General features: G+C 34.1%; 1 protein-coding gene across 1 annotated transcript in view; it reads left to right on the forward strand.

Annotated features, from left to right (window-relative positions):
• The window catches only part of GPM6A (glycoprotein M6A), a 117,913-nt gene extending 105,654 nt beyond the window's left edge, over positions 1-12,259 (forward strand). The window contains exons 4-7 of the mRNA XM_032686280.1: positions 443-596; positions 2,653-2,729; positions 3,962-4,027; positions 10,000-12,259. Of these exons, the coding sequence (XP_032542171.1) occupies positions 443-596; positions 2,653-2,729; positions 3,962-4,027; positions 10,000-10,152 (450 nt within the window). The 3' untranslated portion in view covers positions 10,153-12,259. The remainder of the gene's footprint in view (positions 1-442; positions 597-2,652; positions 2,730-3,961; positions 4,028-9,999) is intronic.
• Positions 12,260-13,666: the final 1,407 nt, after the last annotated feature.

The following is a 13,666-nucleotide window of genomic DNA, read 5'->3' on the forward strand; positions in this document are numbered from 1 at the left end:
ACATTTCTAAGTAATTTTCCAAGAACTTATTTGTAAATGAGTGCCTGAGAATGAACCAGAAGATTTTTCATTAGCTTTAACACTGTAATATGGAGAGGAAAAAGAAAACAGTAAAAGAACAACAACAAAACAAACAAAAACAAAGAGCATGTACAGAACAGTACTTATTTGTGTTGACTATATTCCCTGCAATGGATGAAATAGAATTTCCATTATATCAAGCAAATAAGACACAAAAAAGTCTACTGTAAGATACTGTATATTTGTTATAGACTTTGCTATCACTTTCTCTGTTTAGTCAGTTGGCTTTCCAGTAAGGACAGAAACTGACCAAACCAGTCAGAAATGCATTTGTTACTTCTCTTTGGTTCCTTTTTATGCAATGGAGTATCAGTTAAGTTCTGACTCACCACTGGTTTTGTTTTTCCCTTTTCTACTGCAGTTTATTATGCTGACATACATCTTTATGTTGGCCTGGCTTGGCGTTACAGCTTTCACTTCTCTGCCTGTTTACATGTACTTCAACCTGTGGACCATTTGCCGAAATGCCACTGTAGTGGATGGAGCTAATCTCTGCTTGGATCTTCGCCAGTATGGTATGTGAAAGAAGAACACTGAATATAAAGCAAGATTTAACAAAATTGTAAAGCATCTCTTTCTATCCTTTTACCCACTAGTCAAGGCAGTGTATGAGAGATGAACTGCGTTTCCAGACTTGATAAAATTGAGTCAGCCTTGTCCGTCTTCCCAGAGTACTGAAAATTTGGTTTGGGGCTTTTGTTTAGTGTCCTCTTTTGAGATTGCTGGAGCTTAACTAAAATGCTAAATTAGTCATTTACCTGAAGAATGACTCTTAAATCTTGTGGTAGGACACTGACATGGAGATGTGAGGTCCTTGGGTATTATCTGTCTCTGCAGAGGTGAACTGGGAGAGGACAAGGTTCATTGTTTTCAAAAGTTTTGATGAGGAATGACAATACAATTTGTAACAGTTTAAGAGGTTGGTAGAGAAAGAGAGAGAGAGAGAGAAAGAATGAGAGAGAGAGAGTGGGGCTAAAACCTGAATGGTGGAGGTTAGAATAGCGTGAGGAATATACACATACATGTGTTTTGAGGGGATGGGAAATTTGGATAAAAAGGGATTTGAATCTTAAAAAGTCTGAGAATGCTTGTGTGGGTAATGGTGATTCAATTCCTCTCTTCCACAAGACTGATTTAATTCTAGATGTTCTGGCCTCAATGTTTTCTCTACCCACAGAACTTTGGGAAATCTTACTATCATTAGGCAGTTCCTTGTTTTTCTTTCATTGCCTCAGTCTAATATAAAATCACAGTAGATTTTAATTGTTATTTTGATATATAAAAGAGACTGTGTTGATTGGGCATGAAACAGTTTCATTCACAGTAAAGATTCCAATTAACCTGAAATAAAATATTTGACATTATTGCTTTCATGAGGGGAAAAAAAGTTGGGTTTTTTATTTTTTGGGTTTTTTTCCCTACACTGTATGACAGATGAGTTGAGAAAGTCATTATCTGTATAGGTCCCATCGAGAGTATTTTTTTTTATTTTGTTAATATTCATGCCTATTTTTTTATTAATTGTACTTAAAATGTGTATAGAACACTAACGTATAAAGTGGGTATAATGTACCTGTTTCTTATAGATTCAGTGCAAAACCCACTGATTATTGATAGGAAAGAACAGTACATTTTTCATGATAATTGAGTTATTACAGTTTTCTTCAAACTAGTCTTTATTATCTGGACATTAACTAAAGGAAGCAAGGTAGCAGATTCTACTTATTCTTGCTGATAGAGAAACTATCATTACAATAAAGTGTATATTTGGATAATGCTATTTTATAACTTGTGAAAGCAGCTTTGTACCTGATCAACATGTCTGAAAAAAATATACAGCAAATTTCTCCACATGAGGGTAGGGAATGTGAACATGGTAAGTGTATATACTGATAAAAATGAAGAATTAAGGTATTTTTAAAAATGCCTGAAAAATTATTACTCACATATTTTTTACTAGGGCTTTTACTAAATAGATGGTGTGGTAGCTCTGTGGCTGAAATTATCATAGAATCCTAGAATATTTTGTGTTGGAAGAGACCTTAAAGATCATCTTGTTCCAACCCCCAACCATGGGCAGGGACACCTTCCTCTAGATCAGGTTCCTCAAGATTCCATCTGATCTGGTCTTCAAGACTTCCAGGATTAGGTCATCCACCGCTTCTCATGGAAACATGGTCCAGTGCCTCAACACTCACGATAAGGAATTTCTTCCCTACATCTAATCTAAACTCTACCCTCTTTCAGTTTAAGCCCTTAGTCTTGTTCTATTACCACATGCACTTGTCTAAAGTCATTCTCTGTCTCTCGTCGGCCCCTTTTAGTTACTGCAAGGGTGCTGTAAGGTCTCCCCAGAGCCTTCTCTTCTCCAGGCTATACAATCCCAAGTGTCTCAGCCTGTCTTCACAGGAGAGTTGCTCCATACCCCTGATTGTCAAAAAAAATCAGATTTTGAATGTTAAAATAAGTTCTTCAAAGAAGCCTAAAATTTGTATTTCTTAGCTTTTCTCATATGAAATAAGTATATATATAATAGGAATATTAATAATGTGAATATTTATTCTTCTTCAGGTATTGTAACTATTGGGGAGGAAAAGAAGGTTTGCACCTCATCAGAAAGTTTCATCAAGATGTGCGACTCTAATGAGGTGAATAAGTATGATAACATTTTTGGTAAATCCGTCGTATATGTTATAGTAGGAAGGAGCTGATGTTTTTTTTCTTACTGTTAATATTCTAGTTATACTTATGGTGATGAATAAAATCACAGTGAAAACTACAGTCTTTTGCCAAATACCAAATTTAGTCAGAGCAATTTCTGCAGCCATTTGTTTTCTAAATACACTTATGGTTTGTTTGTTTGGGATTTTTAATAATTCCATTATCATGTACTTTGTTACTGAGATATTTGTGAAAACTAACACACCTGCTGCACAATGAATAATCTTTATGTTGAATCACTGATTGAAGATCTTATTACAGTTGTGACAAGAGAGTAAAGATTTCAAATGGATTTGGCCAGACCTTGTAGTGTGTTAGGGTGGTAACAGTACACTTTTCTTTGTAGTTTTTCCCTTGGGCAAATGCCACCTGTTTCAGTGCAGCTGAGGTTTCTGGGGTTTTTTTAAATTATAAAAGATGAAGGAGGGACAAAGCAAAATTACATCTACCTAAAACAAAGAGAGGCTAAAATGTTGATCCCTCTGAAGTCAAAGGGTGCTTTGCTAAATGTTTCACTGGGTCTTACTATATTTGAACAAATCTTTGAGTGGAGGTGCACAATCTGCCCTTATACCTTTTGGCACCTAATACAATGCAACTCTTCCAGTGCAACTCTTCTCTGTGGCTGCTGTGTAAACCAGGTCACTGAAATTAAAAACAGATGTAATCATTTGATTTGGGATGAGGTGAGGAAGGTGGTTAATTTGGATTATGCAAGTAATCTGGTTTATATCGTATCACTACGAACAAATTCGATCAGCAAATTTGGGAGTAAAGTAGATCAACATACGAAGATAGAAAGCTATTGCTAACAAAGGGAAAATGGGTTTTTCTTAGGCTGGCTCCGCTCTAGAGAGGCCACCACAAACATAAATCTGTAGGGTAATATTGTAACAAAAAAAAATGTTGTAGTGTTTATTTTTAAATAGTTTTCTTAATATTTTATTATTTAAATGGTATGTTTTTAAATAGAGTAATGTTTTGTCTCCAATATGAGTATTGTAACAAAAACAAGCATTATGTAGTGATGTACATGTTAATTTCTTGGAAATAGTCAGGCACCAGGAAGGTAATTATTTGCACTACGTTATTCTGACTTTTGTTCAGTTTCTGTTTAGTGTACAGTCATGAAAGTCCCTTTCTTTGTCTCCCTTTGCAGCTAAATATGACATTCCACTTGTTCATTGTGGCACTTGCTGGAGCTGGAGCAGCAGTCATTGCTATGGTAAGCTGACCAATACTCTACTCCTGAAATGCTAATACATTCTGATTCTGAATGAGGATCAGCTGCTCCATTTCCGTACTATCACTGAATGCTATTACTAAAATATAATTCTGTAATTTAATACTCTTTATCTTTTTCTTTTTTTTTAATATATTGATGATTTCCCTTTGAAGTAGAATATCATTATTAGTTTTTTAAATAAAAAACCACCTGTAAGTACATGCTAAGAATTTTTATTATTCTCTTGCTGTGTTCATACAAGTATTTGAATTCACGTCTGCCTCATGACCATAGTATTATACTTTTATGATTTGTGATGCTATTTTAGGAGCAGAATATTTTTGTCAGTTCTGTGAATATATGTGAATGTTGTGGGTTTTTTTCTGTCAAGTCTAAATTTTTTGCTTCTTTATAATGAAGATTAGTTTAAATTTGATGACATTTTGTCAATGAGAATGTGCCACTGACAAAAAAGTGTAAAAGCTATTACCCTGCTCTTCAGCCTTTTGTCTGCTGTATCTGCTTAAACATAGAGATATTTTTAGACTCGTGATTCTGTACCACTGTAGCTTTGTATTATGCACACTGGAATGGAAAATGAAAAATAACTATTACACGGTACTGATGCATTCATAAGAAAAGTGTTGTTGGTGGTGATTACTATATAGTACTTATACTAGTAATTTTCTGTTGAATCCTAGGGCCATGATTTTTTTGTTATCCTCAGAATTACATTTATAAAAAGGGACAGTCAGAGAATATTCAATGAATCTAGTGTTCCTGTAATATTATTGATACTTTTTTGTTCTTCCCTTCTTTTTTATCAGTATTACATGACAGCCTGCCAATATAGCAAGGATAGCTAAACTAAAAATAGATATTTTAATGTAATTTTTGTTTCAAGACCACAAATAATAATTATATTAGTAGAATACATTTCATATTAATAATTTAATTGATTTTCCAATCTTTTACAGCTCATTCCAATCTTTTACAGTCTCATTACAGCTGCAAAAATTGTGACCACATAGCTATTATTATAATATATCATTAGTATCAGGAAAGTTTATCCAGGAGATCATTAGTTTTCCATTGCATTATTGTTTTTAATTATATCAGTGGTAATTATCAAATACTATTTTGTTCAGATAAAAATTCTGCATTTCAAAGAAGAGTTTTGAGTCAGAATAGCCAACAAAAGATATTCAATGAAAAGGAACACATCCTCAGTGAAAGGAAATTAAGTAGTACATTGAACCACATAGTTTAAATACATGATACTTTCAATGAACTTTTAAAAAACACCCTTCAAAGCTCACCATATCAAAGATGCCATAGATGTGTTGCACAAAGAACAAATCCCCTAGGAATTCACTTTGATGCTGCATATTTATTCACATATTTTTTAAGTGTTACCCATACCCAAGTGTGCTTTCTATTGGATTCTGTGACTGCACAGAGCGGCCACAATAACACTGTTTCGAAAACAATATAAATTAATGTTCTAAGTGCTACTAAGTTGTGTAGTGTCCCAATGCTGGTAGATATAAGTTTTATTTAATTTTTGCAGCCATGTTATATATATTTCAATTTTGTGTTTGTATTTTTTGCTTTTAACCCATCACTGTGATCTCTTAGGTACCTGGTGAAGACTAGCACATTTCACTCTTTGATGGTGATAATTTCTAAATCCAGCATACCAGACCACATTTATAGATTGAGTAGTGTGCTTCACACTTGACACAATAGCCCAATTACAAGGGACAGGATATGAGGGAAAATTCAGAATTTTGTGATTGCACATGCAGGTATTAACAGGTTCTTCCTTTAGGGAAGTTTGCTTTCCCAAGGAAAAAGTAATTTAAAGGAGAAAAAAATGAATTTTTGTCCTAAATATCTCATCTAGGAAGAAGAAAAAAAATCCTTTTTTTCCCCCCCAATATCCATACTCAAATTAGTAGATGGAGGTAATGTATCAGCAGTGGGCTAGGGCACAGAACAAAGTGTGCAGAAGTCATTTAAGTAAGTGGAGAATTAATGCCTTTCACTATATATGCTGTTGCAAGAATAATCAAAAATATGAATTGATAATGTTTCTGTATATCCAGAACAGCAGCAGATCTCCATGTCTGTGAAATTCAACAAGCCTTAACAGAAAAATTAGATTAAAATACCAATCCTTTACAAATAAGAAAGCTTGTGAAATTTATACCCTCTTAAAACATTTCTTGCAAACAGTTACTTTAAGCTAGATTATGTCCATCTGATTAAAGTGGTGAGTGTATTGTATTTATGGCCAGCCGTTAATAGTAGTGCATCATCAGTGAGACTACTGAATAACCGAGTTGATAAAATCTGCTCTCTGAAATGACATTTTAAGTCATGACATCAATATACTCTGCTGTATCCTCACTTCTGGATTTGTAGACATTTGCAAGTGCCAGATTATTTGATATTTGGAGATTTCTTGAACTCTTTAATGCCAATATGATTCTACGAAATTCACCAAAGAATCAGCTTGTTCATAAATGTTAAGGCCGTCTCTCCCCAGAATAATTCTCATAAAACTGTATCTTAAAAACATATTTTAAAAAAATGTAGTTTTTTATTGGAAATCCACAACAAAAATTGTTAATACTTGAAAAAACATTTAGTCACAAGTCACAATTTCCCCATATCTACTATTTAACCTCTCTCTTGTGCTCAGATTTGTATATGTATATTAATATTTAGTCTGCAAAGAAGAATGCTGGTTTGGGGTTCAAAAGGAGAATTGTCTTATGTGTTCGGACTGATGTATAGAAAACCTCATATTTTTTACCGTATGTGTCAGGGAAAGCTTTATTTTGTAGCAAAAGAAGATGTCAAATAGTTTGCTTTGAAAATTTATTATTCTTAGACATCAGGCCAAGATGAAAAAAAACAAAAACCCCTGAAAGAATTATTTATGTTGTAAATGCTTTTTATGATCTTGATCATGGAAAAAATAGCCAGGATTTTGAATCATATATAATTTGTACATTGTATGATTCTGAAAAGTACTGTTCTTTCTTATGTCTGAATGGATAATAAATGGTTACAGAAAAGATCATTGCAGTAATATGTATTAATTTTGCTGTTTTCAATCTTGTGTCTGATAGAAGACAGAAGTTGTTTAAATGTAAAATCTAACATTTCAAAGAGTTCATTGTAAAACCAGTATCCATCCTACCTGTGATGTTTTCCCAAAATCACTACAGAAAAACTTAATTATGAGACGCATCATTTCCCTTTTCAAAAAGTGAGCAGTACTATTTTGTCTGGACTTACACAGAAGTCCTGTAAGATGGAGATGCAATGAATTCTCCTGAAGCAGGAACAAGGGAAAAAAAGTGGTCTAGTCTCTGTCCCCAGTATAATTGTGCTCTTCTGCATGATAGTAGATGCATACAAAGACAGGAAAAAAGTTATTTAGACTTTGGTCCTGCAGAAGTATTGAAGTGTCCTGAATGGAAAAACATAACAAAACAAAACAAGAACCCTCCTGTCCTAGCTGCAATTCTAGTTTGAGAAGGTTGAAGCCAACCTTCACCTTATGAGGGAATCTAAGGAGGAACGTTCCATAGGTGTGGAAAGACCCTGCACTGTCTTGCATGTCTGTAATAGAAACATCCTGGGGCAGACTGTGGAAGCTGCCCAGCTTCAATTTAAATAAGCCTTGATGGGGATCCCACGGGCTTCAGGCTATTCAGGTCATGGATTGTGAAGTGCAATTAGACAGCCACTTAGAGATGACCTCCTCAGTGTGGTAATGTTATCTAGGAACTTGGTGTTAAACAAAAAAACAGAGGTGGCAGGACTGTTCAATGTATACGTCATTATAAAACTTTGATATGTATTTGAGATTACATGAGCTAAAGTAGTTGTTTCCAGGAAAGTCTTCCTACTTACAGTGAATGTGAACTCCAAGAGTTTTCAATGGTTTTTCTAGCAGTTTGGTTTAGTAACTTTAAAGGAAGGTATGGGCAAAGAATGGGAGTTTAATGAAGGTCAAACTGTGGCCAATGCACCTTCAAAATGGTTTGTCCTTTTTTTCTAATAAAAAAAAAAGAAAAATGACAAGTGATACTGCAAGATATTTGGGTTAAATTTGTATCTTACTGAGTGATTACCAAATATTTTGTGAGGATAAGAAATGCGCCTGCATCGTCCCGTTTTCATCACACATTCTTCAGTTGCAAGGTTTTCTGGTAGATGTGTTTTAAAAGGTCAGGAAGATGTGAGTACACTGCTCAAATACCCCCCACTTTTAGGATTCTCATGCCTACAATGTGTTTGAGGTTCAGATAGTATTTTTTATTTGAAATCTTGCCCTCAGAGGACCAGCACTCATATTTCCATTAGATGCAAATTGTAATTGTCTGAGATGACAGAATTAGAATTACTTGCCTATTTCTTTTGATTTTTCTCAAGAGTTTTACTACGGAGGAAATTTAAGGCATTTTATTTAGCATAGTGATGCAGCATTAGGGCCTCTCATTTTATCTAGAAATACCTGATCCAGAAACTACTCATGGTGAAAGCTTTTGGAACAGCTGAGTTAGATAGAAGGTGTTTCTTTTTCTTGTGTGCTAAATTATCACCAGAAAGTGTCACAGAGACACATTAATTGCTGCCATATACAACACTTGTACTATCTTCACAGGCTGTGCTGCTAATACTCTAGTATAGATATTAAGAAACTCCTAAAGATATGTAGAAACACTCTCTGTACTCTTTTTCCAGGAGGACAGATTCTCTGAACAATTTCTTTTCATTTTGTGGGTCCTCAAGCCAGTCTGTATTGCTCAAATAAGGGTTAATTTGGTGCTTGCCATAAAACATGAGAACAAAAAAGATACCGAAAATATTTTATCTGCTGTAGGACTTCAGAATGCTTTCCTTGATCTTAATTATCTAGATTAACAAGTGCACTTTTACCTGCACTAATTGGCAAAAATTGCCGACAAACATTTGTGAAAAAAGCCCACACTGGCATTTTCAAAAGAAAAAGAACCTATTAAGATGGATCATTCATTTACTATGAATCTAAGATGCTCATATCTACAACAGTGCAACATGAACAGAAGTTGAATTAATTGAAAACCAGTATAACTTCTTGATTTCTTAGGGAGGGGTGGAATCTTTTGGGTTTTGGGAAATTATCCGCTGCCTCTGAGGCAGTTGATTATCATAAATTTAAGAGATTATCTCATCAGAAAGTGTCTGAAAGCCTGCTAGGGAAGGCATAACTGTCCAGAGGGTCCTAGCATAAACCAGTTGAATATCATTATTGAACATTTTTATTTTCTGGAGGAATACTAAGTCAACAGTGCATCCAATTTTTTGTAGCTATAAGTTGTCACATTTTGCCTACCTGAATTTATTTTTCAATTACTGACAATTTTTTCACAAATTAGCTGGTTAAATAAATAGCTAGAGTTATAGTTGAAAGAAGTAAGTCATGGCTAAATGGAAAGACAATGCTAACTTTAACAAAAAATAAAAAGCAAAACTTTCTGTAATCGTATTAGGTATCTAACTATAAGACTACAGATGTGTCAAGCACATATTTCTATTTTAAGAACTATTTTAACAAATAGTGATTCAATGGGGAAAAGTCTCCAATAAATAACCAGAAGGTATTTTCATACGTAGATTTGCAGACTAGCTGTAACACTAATGCAGGGATGATTTCTTGATTTTTCAGTTTTTAAATTTTTTTTCAAGCCTTGCTGCCAACTACTAGTCATAATAACAGTAACAGCTGTGAGATGACTAATCTGAGGATTAATGAAGTTCGAGTTTGCCATCATGGTGCTGTACTACTTGTTGAATAAGAATGCCTAGTTCCAGCAGATGAGAACCCAGTCTCTGGCCTATAACTTTCAAGTTTGAACATGCTCTATTCTGACTAGATCTATTGGTTCCTAACTCTGTTACCTCTCTTACAGGTCCATTATCTCATGGTCTTGTCTGCCAACTGGGCCTATGTGAAAGATGCTTGCAGAATGCAAAAATATGAGGATATTAAATCAAAGGAGGAACAAGAGCTTCATGATATTCATTCTACTCGCTCTAAAGAGCGGCTCAACGCTTACACATAAGAGAAACCTTGTTTTACTTCCTAACATGTGAATGCTTTGTTGTTTAACTAAAGGCCATCCAACCATTTTAAAAACAATTGAAAGTGCTTCTCACAAAAGATAGTTTGGGTGACTTACATATCACCTACATACAATTCTTGGTTGTCTAGCACTTGGTTTCTTAATTAGTTCTTACTTTGTGTGACCATTCTCTACCACAGAGCTCCTAAATAGCCTTTCCTGAATCCTTTTAAGCTAATTAGTTCTGATAGATCAAGGTTACTAAACTATTGTCAAATACAACTATGTGTTTGATTTTTTTAATCACTTTGTATGTGTTATGCATAACACCTTTTGCATCGTTTCTTATATGTTTTTGGAAAAAAAGTAGCTTTTTATACTTTTTAGTTTTGAGTTAAGTAACTACTTTAACTACAGGTATACTTCAAAGGGACCATTGTACATGGTGTACAATATATAAAGAAAACATTCTGATGACTTTCCTTTATATTTGGAAAATCTGCCAGATGGACCCTGATCAACTTGAATGAAGGTCCTAAGAACGTTTTAAACACTTAAAGGTGCAATTTCTAAATTTGTAATAGTGGGTAAAAAAAATGAAAAAAAAAAGCGAAAAAAGGAAAAAAAAGGAAAAAAAAAGAAAAAAGTGCTTCTTATCTTTGTTAACATTGTATTATTATTGATGTTTTTAAAGAATATTCTCTTGTTCCAAGTTCCATGGGTGATAATTCCTGTTTGTATTGTGAGCATGCAGTCCGTGGTGCTAACAATGCATGGCCACTTGCCTTTTGGAGGAATTCAATACCACGGCTACCTGTTAAAAAGTTATGGTATATAGACAACTGTTAATTAAGTGATATAGTTATTCATAGTTTTTTACAGAATGATCTCTCTTTAATTCAATGCTGGTTATGCTAAATTGGAGCTGTTCATGTGATGATGTAAGAAATTACTGCTTGGCTACATTTATGAAAGTAATATATCAAAAATACAGTGACCATAGGAGTCAGATGTCTTTTTACCTGCTTTAAAAATTTAAATGGATTGCACCTGTCTGAACTGTCAAAGATACATTAAAGGAGACTTCCGTAAATGTTATAGCTTGGCTTCTAGCTTTCCTACACATAATGGTTTACCTGTATCATGTTGAAGTAAGGTGAAAGACCACTACAGAGCTTATTATTTGAAAGTGTAGCAATATATTTGAACCTTTATTTTGATAGGAAAATGTTATCAGAAAGATAGGTCATCTTAATTTGAAAGAATTACCTATATCAAAAACAGAACAAAAAACCCTATTTAAGAACAGTCGATATTATTGGACCAAATTTGGTGGATTTTTTTTTTTTAATTTTGCCTATTTCTAATGCTACAAGAATGCTGTAAAGTGTCTTTTAAAGTGATGTAGCCTGACAAGACATTTTTGTCAGTGTTAAGAATCTTAGGTAGTTTTGTGCACTTATTGGACCATTGTGAATTCTCTCTCAGTGTAAGTGCATTTCTAATAAAACTTATTGAGTAAAACTCTTCTTTGTACTATTACTAGTCATGCATCATCAGTAATTTTTAACAATTCTTGTAGTAAGTAGAAGGTAATACTATAGTTACTTGTGGCATGATAATGCATTAAGTAGTATTAGTTGGTTGAGTTTTTTTTCTTTTTGTTTTCTTTTGGTTGTTTTGGGGGTTTTTTGGTTGTGTTTTTGATTTGGGGTTTTGGTTTTGATTTGGTTTTTTTTACACTTAGGCTGTCCTACAGGGTCAACAGTTTTCTGATAATGTGCAGTACCGGTATTACAGTTCTGCAAAAAGTATTAGAAACCACTTTTTGGATTCTATATTGTAGTGTTTCAGTTTTGTGTCTTAAAATGTTTGTGCTGATTTTTAAAACTATGTCTTTTAAACTCATGTAATGATGTTAATGCTTTTGGCTCTTCTCTGGTATTAGAGTTTGTATTTTCACAAAGAATGCTTTGTAGCAGGCATTACAATTAATCTGTTTTGTACATAAATGTGCCAACAGCTTGATGGTGGCGTTTTTGAAATGTAGAACAAAGTGCTTGCAAAAATGTAATAAACACACTTGTGTACTTTGTGTTCTTGTTAATTCTTTGTGTAGTTTTCTTTGCCTATACTGAACAAATCATTGTAACCCGAAAGGGAAGCAGCTTGCTCCTTCTATTAACCTTGCTATTGTGCAGATTGCTTCAGATATATCTCTTAATCAGAATTTAGTGTCAGAAATTATATATCCTAAGAATAAGAGAGTAAAATATTTTCTCAGAGCAGAATTTTACGGTCTAGGACAAGCCAGGTAGCATGAACCATTCTTATATTTTTAACAAATCAGTCAAAAGAACAACTGGGCACAACATTACTGCAGTGTCGTTTGGAACAGCTCAACAGAAGCTGATCTGACATCGGTTTGAATGTTGCTGAGGATAATGATTCCAGGATGTTACAGTAGCTAATACTGTGAAACCTTGATAACAATACTGTTATGTGCATGTAAAGTAATTTAAATGGTTAAGAGAAATCTATAGCTGTGCCAACTAACGTGATATCTCTAAAGAAAATTATTTAAAATACAGTTCCACAATGTGTTTATTCTTGGTAAACTAGCTGTTATGTAGCTCTTTGTGTGCTTTCTGTGAGAACATGTGCCATAATAGCAAACAATTTTTCAGGAGCAGCACAAGCCAAAGGAGGAGATGAACTTCCCATAGCACAGCACATCAGTCATAACTGATTCACTTCAAAGTCTGTGCATATTTGGTTTATTCCAGACTCTTCTCTGTTTGTTGACACCCTAAGCTGATTTTTCCTGAGGTAGTCTGCATGGATCTTGATTTCTATAGACTCTTCTGTGCTTAATCTAAACCTCTGACTATTGTGCTTTTCAGAAACAAGAAAACCCATTGTAGATCAATCTGTTTGGTGCAGGTTTATGCTGCACAAAAGGATGCAGTTAAATGAAAAATTCAGTTTAAGAAGTTTCCAACCCTAGGTACTCAGTTCTGCATTTTCTTCAGTTTACTATGCCCCATCAATAGTGCTTATAGCATGTTACAAAACAGATCCAAAAAGTTATTTCAGGTAGAAATCCTTCCCACTCATTTTCCCCCACTCACATCACCTCCTTTTTTTTGAATAAGGTTATTTTCTCCCTCGGCAGGATCATATCAGCGTTTCTGCTTCCAGCACAAGCACATAAAACATTCAATCAGCATGACTCAGGTAATAGAACAGTGCACTGCAAACGTGGGGCTGAGTGTTTGCACCAAGGGTAGTGAGAAAGGGAATTTTTAAGCCAGCCTTATTCTTGAAGCCAATGTAACATATAGTTACACGGTATAGTTAAAAGCAGGAGGCACTGAAATTATTTGTTAATTTAATAATTCTAAATAGTTAACAATAGTATTTTTTTTGTCACAGGAGCTAAAGTAAGAGGATTTAACCTATAACTGGAAATATATCTATAAATTATTTTTAATAATCTATGCAATTATTAATC

Source organism: Chiroxiphia lanceolata, chromosome 4 (genome assembly GCF_009829145.1).
Source record: "Chiroxiphia lanceolata isolate bChiLan1 chromosome 4, bChiLan1.pri, whole genome shotgun sequence".
NCBI lineage: Eukaryota > Metazoa > Chordata > Aves > Passeriformes > Pipridae > Chiroxiphia > Chiroxiphia lanceolata.